Here is a 14,111-nt window from a genome sequence, read left to right as displayed (position 1 = left end):
TTCTGATGCTGCACTCCTATTATTTTATTTAAATACTAGCAGATTGTCCTACATTGATATCATTTGTAAAATGACAGCGTTTTCTTAAACCCTAATGATTATATCCCTAAAGCTTTCCATCTTGTAAAAAAAAGTGTTGATGCAGGAAGTAATATGGAACTTATTGTATGTCCAGGAGTCAGTAGGGCTGAACAGTGTCAGCAGCACAGTCCCAGTCCCAGTCCCTGGTCCAGGTCTGGAGAGCCAGGGCAGGGCTGCTTCAATGCCTCGGCTCAACGTGGAGCTCCAGGTAACAGCTTTTCCTCGTGTCCTCAACTGCAGTAAATGTGTTTATAAGTGCTCCAGTAGTATTATGATTTGTGCTTACAGTATTCTGTCTCATCTTTGAGACAGAATCTTTTAGAGTGTATTTAGGAGCTGAATATTTAGTTATTCAGTTTTTGTTTATGCTCACTGCAAACCAGGTGTCTTGGGAAATAAATGGGATTCTTGGTGCAGTCAGCTTTTCTGGGTGTAAGGAGAACAACATTAAGCACAGGGTCTGATGCTGGATGTGGAATAGGGCTTAGACGACTTCAACATGATAAGAGTCTAGTTGACTAGTCAATGTTACATCATGGAAATACAAGAGAAAGTCCTTCACATCAGCTTACAGGCTTTATTCATAGCAAATATGAACAAAAGACCACTTATAAATCTGTTATACAGAATGAAAAGAACAAAAAATTTAACATTATCCTTCAGCAGCAGTGGAGCAGAGCAGTGATCTTTTTTCTTGTGGACTGAAAAGTTGCATTCTGAGGGGTTTTTTTTAACCCCCGTTGGTACTGATGATTGGATAACCGCATATAAAGGAGTCAAATTATTACGTTGACCACAATCGTTCATGTTAACATCATAAACTTATTGATGCCATGGCAATTCATAGGCATAGGAATGTTAATGTTAGGGTTAAGCCTAGCATTATCATTTTGGCTAATTTTAGCTTGTATACTAATGTTTGCATACTGAATGGAGTAAGTCCATGTTAGTCAACATGCTTTTGATTCTCCACACGTTATTGACTACATTGTTGCTTACTTTAGCATTGTTGCTCATTTTTAGCATCAGGAAGGTGGGTTACAACCAACAGGCACATTTTGGTAGGGCCTGTTTACATTTCTTCAGAAATGTTCTACTTATGAACTGATCCTGATCTGTTTATGCAAGCAGGTGGGACAGCCCCATAAAAAATTACATTATTCCACTAAAGTCAATTTATTTCTAACTGTAAAATGTGCTTTCAAACAATTTCAAAACATTAGCTTACCATCTTTCCCACAATACCTCAGAAGAAGAGTTATCAAAGCAGTGCAGAAAAAGAGCAGCTGGAAGACTCAATATATTTAAACCTGTATTTAAACCTTACAATACAGTATTTCATTACTGTTCGGGAGTATCAATTCAGCCTTTAATGCCTTCTGTTCTATCATTCATACTGGTGAACAGAATCCTGTTCTGTAGCCAAAACATCTAGCTGAAACAGACAAGGACTCACATTTAGTCCAAAAATATAGAGCAAAGTCTTTAAAACAACCCCAGATCTCCCATTCTTATCCTTTGGTCTTCTATTCTAGCAGGTCTGGTTTATGTATCTATGTTTTTAAATGTAAGAAGTCAGTCATGGTCAAGAGAAAATATCATGGTGTCTGTGGTACAAGATAATCACTAACATTCATTGCATGAAGCCATATTTGGACTTCTCTATTCCTGCAGTCATATCTTGTTTCCACTCCCTCAACCTGAAGCATTTGCATTGTCATGTTGAGGGGAACACTCACAGCAGTCCGACTGTAATATCTCTCCACTGTGGGCTGACCTCTGAACCTTGCCTCTGTCATGTAAATGCCAGATTTCATCGTTGAGATCAGAGAAACTGGAAGTGTTTGCTCCTGATAAACTGCCATATTGGGGACCAATGACATGCAGACATTTGTTCAATGCACAGTCGTTAGTGTGTCATCTAAAAATGTTTGTGTCTGTTTTAGAAATCATTTTCCTTTTTCTCTCCTTTTTTTATCATCTCAGTTTTTTCTGGCTTTATTTATCATGAAACCTGATCTCAATGAACAAGCAGGACACTGAACCCTTTTTTCTATGAATTACTGAATATTTTACCACACCTGTCCTTGAAGCCTCTCTACGCCAGTTGGCATGCATAGAAGACTTCCTGTTAATTGAACTCAGGCTGAAACATCCACAGAAATATAAGAAACAGCTCATTCCTGATTAATGTTGATTGATTTGTGCGTTTAAAGTGCTTTCTGCAATTCAAGTATGGAGCACTGTTGTTTGGTCTGCTTTCACAGCAGAGAAGTGTACAATAATGCAATTAAACCCTGGCCAGTCGCCAGCCATTGGTTCAATGATGTTTTCCTCCTGCTGCCTACTGAGAAGTTGCTCAAAATGGGTCTGGACTCAACATTCACTGAATGGTAATTGGGTTACAGAGAGAGGGAAATCTGCAGTGAAGGATTAATGAAAGGATGGACCATATCAGAGCATGCTGACCTGCTGTCTTTGTTTTCTCACCTTTTGGAACGAAGGCCAGAAAATCCTTCAGCCAATTCAATTAAAGTTGGCCTTTTGTAAGCAGCCTGCTAGAGTGTGATGGGAACTCTAGAGTGCAGCCAGAGTCATGGGTCCCCACAGCAATCATTTACAATGTCCCATCTTTATTTTTTCTTTTTTTAATTTGTGCTCAACTTGTTCAAATCCTGTTATGACCTTTGCTATGACCTCTACTGTTATCTAAGATTTTGCTCTGCACTGACAGTGTTAGTCTGTCCTTTTCTCATAAAAATGTGGAGTTGTATCACCTTTTACTACCAGCACATGCTAAGGTCCATTTTATTTAGCAGGAAATGTGCAGGATGCCCATTGTAGGCTAACACCTGACCTTGTTTTCTGAAGTTCATCTTAGAGATGAAAATAAGATGTATGTTTTAAACATCCCAGTTATTGTCTGTTATGGTTAGTTACATGTTTCAATTTACACAGCTTTAATAGTTGTGTTCACAGAGTGTTAGTAAATTTGTTATATAAATGAATTAGATACAAAGAGAAATATTTTAAGTAGTTTAATGTCGATGATTATGGGTTCCAGTTACTAAAAGTCCAAAATTTGACAAAACTAAATTTCTGTGATAACTTGGTTACTACAAAAAAATAATACAAGTTCTTTTATTCCAGAAATATCAGTCTACAGATGACATCCATGTAGTATGAAGTATGTCTTAATCGTATTTAATTTTCTCATGAACTAATTTTTAGGATGGCATTAGTTGTAAGCCATAATCATTACGTTAATACTTAATTATTAACTTAAAAAGTTAATACTTTTTAAGGATCACTGATCCTTAAAAAGGTTTGAGTGTATGAAAACTGGTGCAAACTTGAGAGCAATCACAAAGCTGATCTACAAAGCAGGCACAACTAGGATGCTTAGCAGGGGCAATATATTTAGCATGTCTGCCGTTGTGAATGATCAGCATGCAGAATACATGCTGATCATCAGAAAATGCAAAATAGTGGGAGCAGGAGATGGAAATGTAATGATGAAATGAAATGTGTAGTGCCACAGAAATAACTTGTGTAGAATGTGATTCTCATCCTTTTCTTTCTTTGCTCCTTCAGGCTGGCCGTGATGCTAGCTCTATGAGACGCTCTGTTACCACTGTAGCTCCACAGCGGCCCCAGGAGGTTAACCTCAGGGACTACACCCTGGAGAAACCTCGTCAGGAGAGAACACATCACCATCACCACCACCATCACTGCCACCACCGCAGAGACCGGGACAAAGACAAGAGACAAGGGTCTTTGGATACTCCTCTTGAACCTCCCAACTCAGCTGGTCAGTCAGCAAAGTTGTGTTTCTAAAGAAGCTCACTTTGTAAAACAGTGGATTGACCCATTGTGTCAAGTGCAAAACGGTCTCCCTCCTACTTTTAGACTTTTCTTTGATATTTTATTTTTCTATCAGAAAAAGACTTCAACAAAAAAATAATGCCATGAAAACTATTGATTAGTAATAAAACTATTGAAATCTTAAAGGTAATGAATTAAAAAAATATTCAGTTCAGTGCTGTTTGTTCTCTGAATTGCATAGGTGTTTGGTTTTTTGTCCTTACTTTTCTTAGGACAAAGGATGAAATTTAGCTATTGTGCTAATTCCTTCATATTTACACTGCTATAAATTGTTGTAGTATTGGTTAATATGCACTGTCGTAATCAAATAAATCACTAAAATAAATACGAATATTCTTCCCATTTAAGGCGAACCAGAACAGTCGACATCTGAACCTGCTGCCTCCAGAGAGCGAGCCCATAAACGTGGGCGCTCCCATGAAAGGAAACACCATCACTCCTCAGCAGACAAGCAACGCTACTACTCCTGTGACCGCTACTGCAGCCGGGAACGCTGCTGTCCCATATCTGCTACTGCCGCCTGCTCCTACCGAGAGGAGCAGGAAACCAGCAAAAAGCAGGTAGGAGGCTGCAGCTGACTGGAATAGAACGGATGATGGAGAAGCACTTTCCTATTTTATTTGGATACATTAAAGCCATTCGTAACATAAACATTAGAATTCATTGATTATCTTTGTAGAATGTACTAATTGCTTGTCGGAGATTATGATTGGTAGTTTCATTAATAATTTAAATCTTGCTTATATACTCACATAAAAAACACTACCTCTGTCATTTCTAAGGTTTAAATGTATTGTTTTCACGTCTAGAACAAATATTTCTCAAATAAAGTCAATTATTACAACGAATTATGGATATTTTAAACTACAAACATTAGCCCCTTTCAAATCAGATTTTCTCTTAAGCATATACCCACGTATACCTACTGTGTCGCTTAAGACACAGTAGCAGGCCATGTGTGCTTCCTGAGTGTGCAACTGGGATCAGAGACCCAAAGGCGTGTGGCACAAAATTGTAAAATTGGCCTGTGGCTCTTTCTGCTCCACAGTGAGCGAAAAGGTCCCAGCAAGGAATGTTTGATTTTCAGCTGCTTGTAAGGTATATAATAGAACGTGTGTAGATTTTGGATAGGATATCTGATCTGAAAGGTGTTATTGTCTGAAGACATTTTCTACTCTGTCTTTCTTTAGTATGGCCTCTCATTCGCTTTCACTTTTTTCCCCACATTCTCTTTTCATGCTTTTTTGAATTTTTGTCTCATTCCCATATCATTGGTGTTTGTTCTTTTTTTTGTATCTTTGTATTTTCTGTTCAACTTTGTTTCCTATCATTGTTTGTATCTCTCACCTCTTAATGTATGTTTCTTTCTGACCCTGTCCTTGTCTTCTTGTCAATTCTTTTCTTTTCATACATATTTTGCTCATTGTTCTGTCATTTCAAATTGCTTGTTCAATTTTCACCTAGGGCAGTGGTTTGGTTAAAGGCAGCCAAGATGCATCAAGATCCAGTTCAAGCACACCAAGCCGTGGACGCCGGCAGCTCCCACAGGTCCCACACACCCCACGGCCTGGGGTGGGATATAAGACTGCACACCCTTCTCAAGTGCACTTTGTGTCTAGTCAGGCTTCTCAGAGTCCTGGCCGACTAAGCCGTGGCCTGTCGGAACACAACACCCTGCGTCATAGTGGTTCCTACTACTTCCCCTGCCCTGTCACTCGTATCAGCTCAGAGCCCTTTCTGGGCCAGGGCCATGGTGAGGCCCTGGGCAGTCCTTACAGCAGCTTCCAGAACCAGCTGGATGTCTTCCAGGATGTGGCATCACTGTCCCCTACCCCTAGTGCTGAACAGTCACCCCGGACCACACTGCCTCGAAGGATGGGAGCCCTACATCCAACTTTTGGTGTAGACCCGAGTGTGCCCAATGGGTACCACTTAAGTTTAGGGGGCAGCACCAGCCCAGGCACTGGATACAGGGCACTGAGGTACAGAAGGTAGATGGGAATGAATGGTGCTACCATGGCTTTAAACCAACCTTTTTAATGCATTTTTGAGGCATTATGATGGGTTTTATCAGCTTTTCTGAAGGCTTTAGTTTACATGGTAATTTTGTGTTTAATACTGTATTCTAGCTGAGAAAGTTAAGGAGATGGAATACACATGGCATTCTAAAACGAAAGAGAAAATACATTTCCTTTCCACTAGGAGACACGTTTGTCTGGCAGTTGCTAGGGTGTTTTTTTTACCTCAGTGTTTTGTCGAAACCACCATATTGAGCTTGAAAGAATAATTGAAATGGGAGAATCATTTTTCATGTTCTAGTAATAATACCCTGCAACAGACTGGCGACCTGTCCAGGGTGTACCCCGCCTCTCGCCCGGAACGTAGCTGGAGATAGGCACCAGCAACCCTCCCGACCCCATTAGGGACAAAGGGTGAATAGAAAATGGATGGATGGATGGATGGATAGTAATAATACCCTACAACCTGAACAGATAAGAGTCTTACAGTTTTAGATAAGACTTATGCAGACCAGCTGTATATTCAAATTTAGCTTATATTTTGTCTTGCTTAAACGTAGTGTTCAGTGTGGGACATGGGTTTTTTCTCATGATGGCCGTTGTGCTACACATAATGCCTTTTGCCATTGTGGAGAAAATGAGTTGTGGTGTGTGTATGCAGCTAACTTTTTGACCAATAGTTCTTTTATTAAAACTTAAAGCTGCACTAACTTGCCCTTCCATAAGTCAGCAATTATAACAGATTCCCCCTTTTCAAAGACAATTTAACAGGTTCAAATAGCCATCTAATTCTCCATGTTGGTGATGAGTCTACTTGGTTCTGTTTAGTTATGGATCTGTTCCCAAGTATTCATGCAAAGTGAACTTTTGAAATTCTGTGAAGGATGTCTCTGAACAGACATTTTTAGTACGCTAACCACAAAATACCAGCGTGTTATTTTGATAATTTGGGTTTTTTTTGTTTTTTTATTTCAGACAAACATTTCACCAACAAGACATAATAAAGCAAGACTTTCATATTTAGAAGTGTAAATACAATACCTTATTACCAAATATACATGCTCAAATACCTGTAAATACTCCACTTGACTGTGAGCCTGAAAAGGAACATAATGAAGTTTAACTTATACAATCACTCTCTGTTTCCATTCAGTAATTCATAATCTTCCCATTTCCCATGTCTCTTCTAAATAAAAATTGTTTCTGAACCAGATGAAAATACTATACACGCTCATATATGCATATATACACATACACATCTACCTGTATATATACATATGTAATGTATAACTATATACACACCACACACACATTTACACACCCATACACACACACCCGTACACCCAATTGCCCAGGTCATCCACAACGCTGTAATTCATCCATTTATAATAACCACTTTGAGGCTTTTCTTAAAATACCTCATGCTTGGACTTTGCTTGAACTCTGTGGTGAATTCTTTCCAAATCTTCACACCATGACTGAGATGCACATCCTTTTCATTGTTGTTCAAACAGTTAAAGTTCTGAAGTTGAGGTTTTCTCTATAGTCATATTCCCCCACTCTATTAGTAAACAATTTTTGAATATTTTCTGGTAATAGTTTGTCTCTAGCTTTGAACACAAACTGTGCAGTTTGAAACTCTTCCAAATCTGGGAATTTAAAGAGGCAAGAATCTATAAATAAATTGCTGGTATGAAATCAACCACAGAAATCAACCTTGTGAACTATTCGAATGGCTCTTTTCTGTAATGTACATAATGGTTGAAGTGAAGTTTTGTAGGTGTTGCCCCAAACTTCCAGTCAGTAACTTAGATATGGCAAAATAAGTGAAGAGTAGAGAATCTGAATGGGAGGGGAGTTTAGAAATTTTTTTAGCATTATAGAGAACTGCAACACTTCTAGCTATTTTAGATTGAACATATTTAACATGAGGTTTCCAACAGATCTCATTATGAATCAATACTCCTAAAAAACTAATTTTAGTAATTCTCTCAATTTTCACATTATCAATTATTATTTGTAAATCGCTATCCCCTTCACAATTCCCTAATAACATAAACTTGGTTTTATCTAAATTTAGTGATAATTAATATCAAACCACTTTTTCAATTTGCATAGCTCTAAATTAATTTCTATCAAAAGTTGCTGTAAATTTTCACCTGTACAAAAAATTTTTGTATTGTCTGTAAATAAAACAAAATTAAGTATCTTGGAAACCTTACATATGTCATTTATGTATAAAATAAACAACTTTGGTCCCAATACTGAGCCCTAGGTAACACCACAATGAAGTGGTAGCCTCTTCTGTTAATTAAAGAACTGCATTCACTATGGATCTTTGTGACCTAAATTCATACTGACTCTCATGGAATAGTTGGTGTTTATCAATAAATCTATCCAATCTGGCAACAAATATTTTTTCCAAAATTTGGGAGAATTGTGGAAGTAAAGAAACAGGCCTGTAATTGGTGAAATGATGTCTGTTCCCAGATTTACAAAGTTGGATGACTTTTGCAATTTTCATTTTTTGTGGAAAAATATCAGTTCGAATTGACAGATTACAGATACAGTATTCATTTGCGGCTGTATAATTTCCACAGTCACCTTCTTTATTATTACTATGTCAATACCATCACAGTCAGTTGACCTTTTATTTTTACATTTCTTTACATATCTATAATTTCTTTTCCTTCCACTGCTGTAAGAAACATGAAATCTAGATTTCTGCTAACTAATGTATCATTTGGTGTTTCATGTACTGTTGGCCTTGTTTGGACATTAGTAGCAAAACTCCCTCTGTTGTAGCATCTTAAAGGGGAGCTTTTATTTTATTTTTCACAGTAGGATTTCAACCCTTTTTGAATCAGTGTGTAAAGATATTTAGTCAGCTAAAGAGGAGAAATTAATCAATAGAGCCTAATTTATTTGACAGGAAACATTTTTTGTTTAGCATGGATATTTTTAGATTATTTCTACCATGTACATTAGAAACTCTTAACCAGCAGACAGTGGAAATGCTTCATCTGGGTCGCATTAGAGCTGTTAGAAAATTCACAGAAAAGATCATGCTCAGAGATTAAAAAAATCTGAATTTTATGTCTGATTTAAAATCATCTTCTCTTGTAAGTCCTTGACCTGCCAACACAGATTTGAGCTTATTCCAATTTCTGCGTAAGACTGGAGCACTGAAAATTATTTATTTTCATCTTCCTGCTGTGAGTGGTTATTAATTATTTATACTAAGCAGTGATGTCACTACACTCATGTGATAAAGCAGTCACTTTTAAACAGGATGTTACTATTTTATGACAAAAACAAAAGTATTCTTGAGTTGATATTTTAATATTGATATTCTTGAGTTATTCCTGAGTTGGCTTTGGCATGTTAAATTACCACTTAGCATTTAAAAAGAGAGTTCTCACCATGCCTTAAGAGAATGCAAGTTTTACCTTAGCTCTGAGATTTCTGCCAACATTTCTAAATTTGAAATGTCCCATAATAGAAAGGGAGTTGATTAAAAAAAGAGTAACTTCTGGTGCTAAACTCTGTCCAGCCTTCCTGTTATCTACTGAATCTCCTTCTCTCTCCCACTCTTTCATTGTCAAAATGAACCGCAGACAAGTCTCAAAAATGTCATAGAAAATTAATCTTAAATACCTTTTTTCATTTTTAAATGCATAACCACATGTGACCTTATAGCAACTAAAATTATATGTTCACTCGTTAGAAAAGTTTGGAATTTGAGTTGTTAACTGTATAGACACCTACAGGATCAAACGGTTATGTTAAATTATGCTTAAAGTCAGTTTGTCTGTGAATCTTGGCTTATGTATCACCCTCACTGATTTGTGGGCCAGCTATGGGAGTGCTTTGGGATTCTTGCTGTGCTGCTGTGACAATTGTAGATCAAGGTACAAAATGTTGTTGGAAAAAAAAAAAACTTCAAAAGAGAGCTACAAACTAATGCAACATGTAACGGTAAATTCCAAGTTGTTTCTTACTATAAACTGAAGGAAGCAGAACAACTCTTCAACAGTTATGCCCTTTTTAAGCTTCCTTTTTACACCAAAGTGCAGCCTTTGATGAAAAATTGTAGACAATTGGAATTACCATAGTAGAAAGTGTTGTTTCAGGTACTTGAAGATCAGCATTGCATGATGCTACAGATACCATCATAATATTCAGCAGGAGATCACTGTTACTTTCCCAAAAACAGAAGACATACAGTGCTTAAAGCAGCTTTGAACCAATAATGTGACACAACTGTGTTTAAAACGATTGATTGGTCGTTTCCTCTTCCAGGTTTCTTTCACAGCCAACAGCACAACCATCCCCACCCACTTTGAGTTAGCTGCAGCGGAAGTATGGTGGTTTCAACAGAATAACTAGTGCTGTAAGTCAGGGGAGGAAGACAGAATAGCAGATCAGAGGATCAGTGTAGAGAACCTCAGACTATACAACACTGTAAAACAAACTGTCGCTCTTTAGTTTACAACTCCACCATTCCACAATGACATCTGATCTTTTGCAACATTCCCAGTTGAACGGCTGAATGCTGGCTGACAGTCAGCACTTCTGTTTTTCTCAAATACGTCTTTCTTACAGCCTTTACAAAGTAATGCATGGTTAGCCGACTAGTGTGTTTTCTATAAGAAGTTCATTGTGAAGGATTTTCTTCTGTTGTATCCATTTGTTGAATAACATGTAATAACACTGGTGTGTTTTAAGTGAACTGTTTACAGTTTGCCATTGTTTCAGGTCTATTTCTTACAGATTTTCTTTCGTTTGGAATGTTTTAAGACAAAGTGCCTATCCTTTTAGATTTATATAACGTAGAAAATAATGCAACATCAACTTTTTTGTAATGCATCCACACCAGAATAGACAGTTGATTTATTTTGTATGGAGCTCTGCAGGAAAACATGTGGCACAGAAAGCCTTATCTGCAAGCAACATTAATACCTACAGTACGCTTGAAAATCATGAATTAACATATGACCTTAGAAATGTGTTTTCCTCTTTTAAAAAAAAAAAAAAATTACATTAACAATATTGTGAGCATTTAATTCCTCGTAAAACCATGGACTCTGATGTGAGTAAAATAGTGTGCATGTTTAGAGTGTAGCTCTGGTCAAACACCTGTATTTTTGATAAAGATGTCAGATATGCCCCCAGGAAGCTCCTGTCTTGTTCACAATATATTCCTATGTGGGGGTCAGCTGATGTCTGACTGGACAGCAGAAAGCATGTCTGAGCGAGGGCTCCGAGCATAAAGAATGAACGTGGCTTGCTCTCTTAGTGTGTGTTGAAGTGTGTAAACTGCTAAGCACAGATTCTTGCATATCTTTTTTGTATGTGGAACTTCACTCATTTACTTCGTTGCCCTTGGTGGCAACTAGCAAAAAAAATAAAAAAATGAATGTGATAATATCATGACAAGGCACTTGCAGCCGCTGCTTTCATTGCTGATTTAATACAGTAGAATACAGTGGCACTATTAGCTGTGTTCAAATTACCACTCAATATGATGCATGCTTATGTGGGATGCCAGTTACAGTTGAGTCTTAATAGTTGAATAATTTTGCTACAGAGAAAGATAAAAAGAAAAATAATAAAGATGAAGAGGATGAATGCAATGGAATCACTTACCTTTTTCTGAATAATTTAGATTAAAATGAATATAAATGGGCTTTTACTTCAGTTTAACTTTCACCATTATAAGTAGTAAAACAAGTTTATTGCCTACACTGTCAACAAAAGCATGTTATTTTCATGTTGGATTGTATAAAAGTGGCCCACACAGAAGAACTAAGTAAAACATTTCATCACTTTTAGCAACTTCAAAGATCAAATAACAAATAAAAAAATATTTAAGTCCATATAATATATTTTCTTTAAATGTGGATCAGGCTGCTTAGCAACCTATGTGGTGTAAGGTGACATTCCATTTCACACTTACACCAGTAGGACAAGGAATGAAAAAAGTTGATTATATGCAAATATTAGATATTTCCATTACTCATGGTGTTTTAATGAGTGGAACAGTGTGACTCATCTCACATGGTTTTATCAATAACATCAGGAAGTGTCATCCAGGAGTTTGATATTGTTTTCCGTTGCTCTTGTCTTTCAAATTCAGCAGATAATCCTTATTATTGCCATTATTTTTAGTGTCCTGTTTTTTTATTTCCAAGGTCATAGTATTACTAGCATTTGGTTGTCATTGGCACAAACATTTTTGGCTTAAAATGAGTGGAGTTAACCATTTATCTTTATTAGATAAATGGCACTGTTTCATCACCTCTTTTAAGGTAATGGTTCCCAAAATTTAGACCCGGACATTTTTACCAATGTTTAAATCCAAAGACGCAAAGTTATTTAAAAAATAAAATCAAAAATGTAATCATATACTGGATAAAATGATGAAATCTTTTTAAAGCTGCAGCAAGCTAAAATGTTAGGGAAAACTGACTGAACGAATCAAGATAAATAATTTTAAAAGTGGTATCAAAACATCTTTTGGAATCTCTGTTGGGATTTGTCAACGTATAAATACATACTGATGAATCTGTGGCGATCCTTTTTAGCAAAGCTGCTCCAACTTATCAATATGGATTATAGAATTTGGACACAGCTAATATGTGAACAAAATTAAAGCAGCAACAGCATTGATGGAACTTGTCAGAAAGATATGCTGTGCTAATGTGGAAAATCCATTGTGAATTGATGCAACCCACTGTAGAAGTAGCAGATAAGTTGTGATCCATGAAGGGTCATCATAAATGTGAAAGGACATGTAGAACGTCACCGATGATGTCACAGAGAGGCCACTGGTGGATCCCTGTTTCAAGTGTTGTCTTCAAGTGTTCATGTGAGGCCTGTGAACTGAAGCTAAGAGCTGTACTTTGCACTGACCAGGACATCATATGAAGGCTGCTCTGCACTCAAAGAATAATTGTTTTGTGCATCTTGACTGACAAAGGATCTTGAAAATTATTGGCAGGTTTATTTGCTTCCCATTATGGCTGTGCAAGATGGAAGGAACCTGCAACAACAGACTGAATGGACGGTGGGTTCTTTGAAAGCCTGTATCTTTGGTGGTCTACAAGGAAAAAGAAGGGAGAAAAAGGCCAAGAAAAGTAGGGCTATGCAACAAAACCTCCCCAGTTCTCCACCCAGTCCATTCTGTAGCTACTGATTCAGGCTTCAGCATGTGACCAAATGATTTAAAAAAACAACAAAAAAAAAAACATGCAAACAAGAAGACCTGAAACGTATTGAGGAACAAAGTGTAAACAAGAAACCAATTATTTGGGACTATAGCAACTTTATACATGTATTCGCATGCACAATATTTACCCACGTTAATGTCAAATGAAAATCCCTTATGGGAGGAGATGTGTTATTCTCTTTGGAAAATATAACAATGTTTTTTAAAACGAACATGTTTTATGTCTCAGCTATTTTCATATTGTTCTGCTGAAACAGTTATTTGCTGAACTTTCTGAGGTCTGTATTGCATCAAAGGATATGTACCTCTGTCTAAGATGATCACCTGGCTTATACCCATTAGATCTAAACTTCTGGGTTATGCATATCTTTCGGGTGTACGTTTGGTTTTTACAAAAATAAATAAAATTAAAAAACACCAAATGTTTGCATGTTCTAACAGTGTACTGTATGTGCGTGGAGGAAATCTGGAGTTTTTAGAAACACTGTGCTTGTTTCTATCATTTTTAGATTTTGTACGATGGGGTTTAACAATGCTTATTAATATTTAAGTCACTAATTATTTGGGTGTGATCTAATGTCTATTTAAAAAGACATTTTCAGTTAAGGAGCAGAATTTATTGTTTTTATGCTCTGATTTTGTGCCTTTAAACCTTTGCTGTCGCATTTCAAAACCATGCTGGCCTCAAACTTTGCCTTGGAGCTGCATCAAAATAATACCTGCAGTTATAATTGAATGCTGCTTTTCCCGATGTTATTAAAGTCCTGCTATTATCCTTCTGGCACTTACACATCTATTGAGTGTGAAAACACAAAATCTTGCTCTCACATTGAAAAAACAATTATCTGAGTGATATTTACTTATTAGTCCAGACATAATACGTGAGATTTTTCACA

General features: G+C 36.9%; 1 protein-coding gene across 12 annotated transcripts in view; it reads left to right on the top strand.

Annotated features, from left to right (window-relative positions):
- Window positions 1–13,741, top strand: part of cacna1ba (calcium channel, voltage-dependent, N type, alpha 1B subunit, a) — an 88,888-nt gene extending 75,147 nt beyond the window's left edge. For 10 of the 12 annotated variants that reach the window (XM_044111231.1, XM_044111232.1, XM_044111226.1 and 7 more), the window contains 4 exons: window positions 176–289; window positions 3,676–3,892; window positions 4,315–4,526; window positions 5,431–13,741. In XM_044111231.1, the coding sequence (XP_043967166.1) occupies window positions 176–289; window positions 3,676–3,892; window positions 4,315–4,526; window positions 5,431–5,961 (1,074 nt within the window). In that variant the 3' untranslated portion in view covers window positions 5,962–13,741. The remainder of the gene's footprint in view (window positions 1–175; window positions 290–3,675; window positions 3,893–4,314; window positions 4,527–5,430) is intronic. The other 2 variants (XM_044111230.1, XM_044111228.1) reach the window with 1 other exon arrangement.
- Window positions 13,742–14,111: the final 370 nt, after the last annotated feature.

The sequence above is a fragment of the Gambusia affinis genome, linkage group LG03 (genome assembly GCF_019740435.1).
Source record: "Gambusia affinis linkage group LG03, SWU_Gaff_1.0, whole genome shotgun sequence".
Lineage (NCBI taxonomy): Eukaryota > Metazoa > Chordata > Actinopteri > Cyprinodontiformes > Poeciliidae > Gambusia > Gambusia affinis.
The sequence above is the reverse complement of the archived record's forward strand: the minus strand, read 5'-3'. Positions and strand labels throughout refer to the sequence as shown.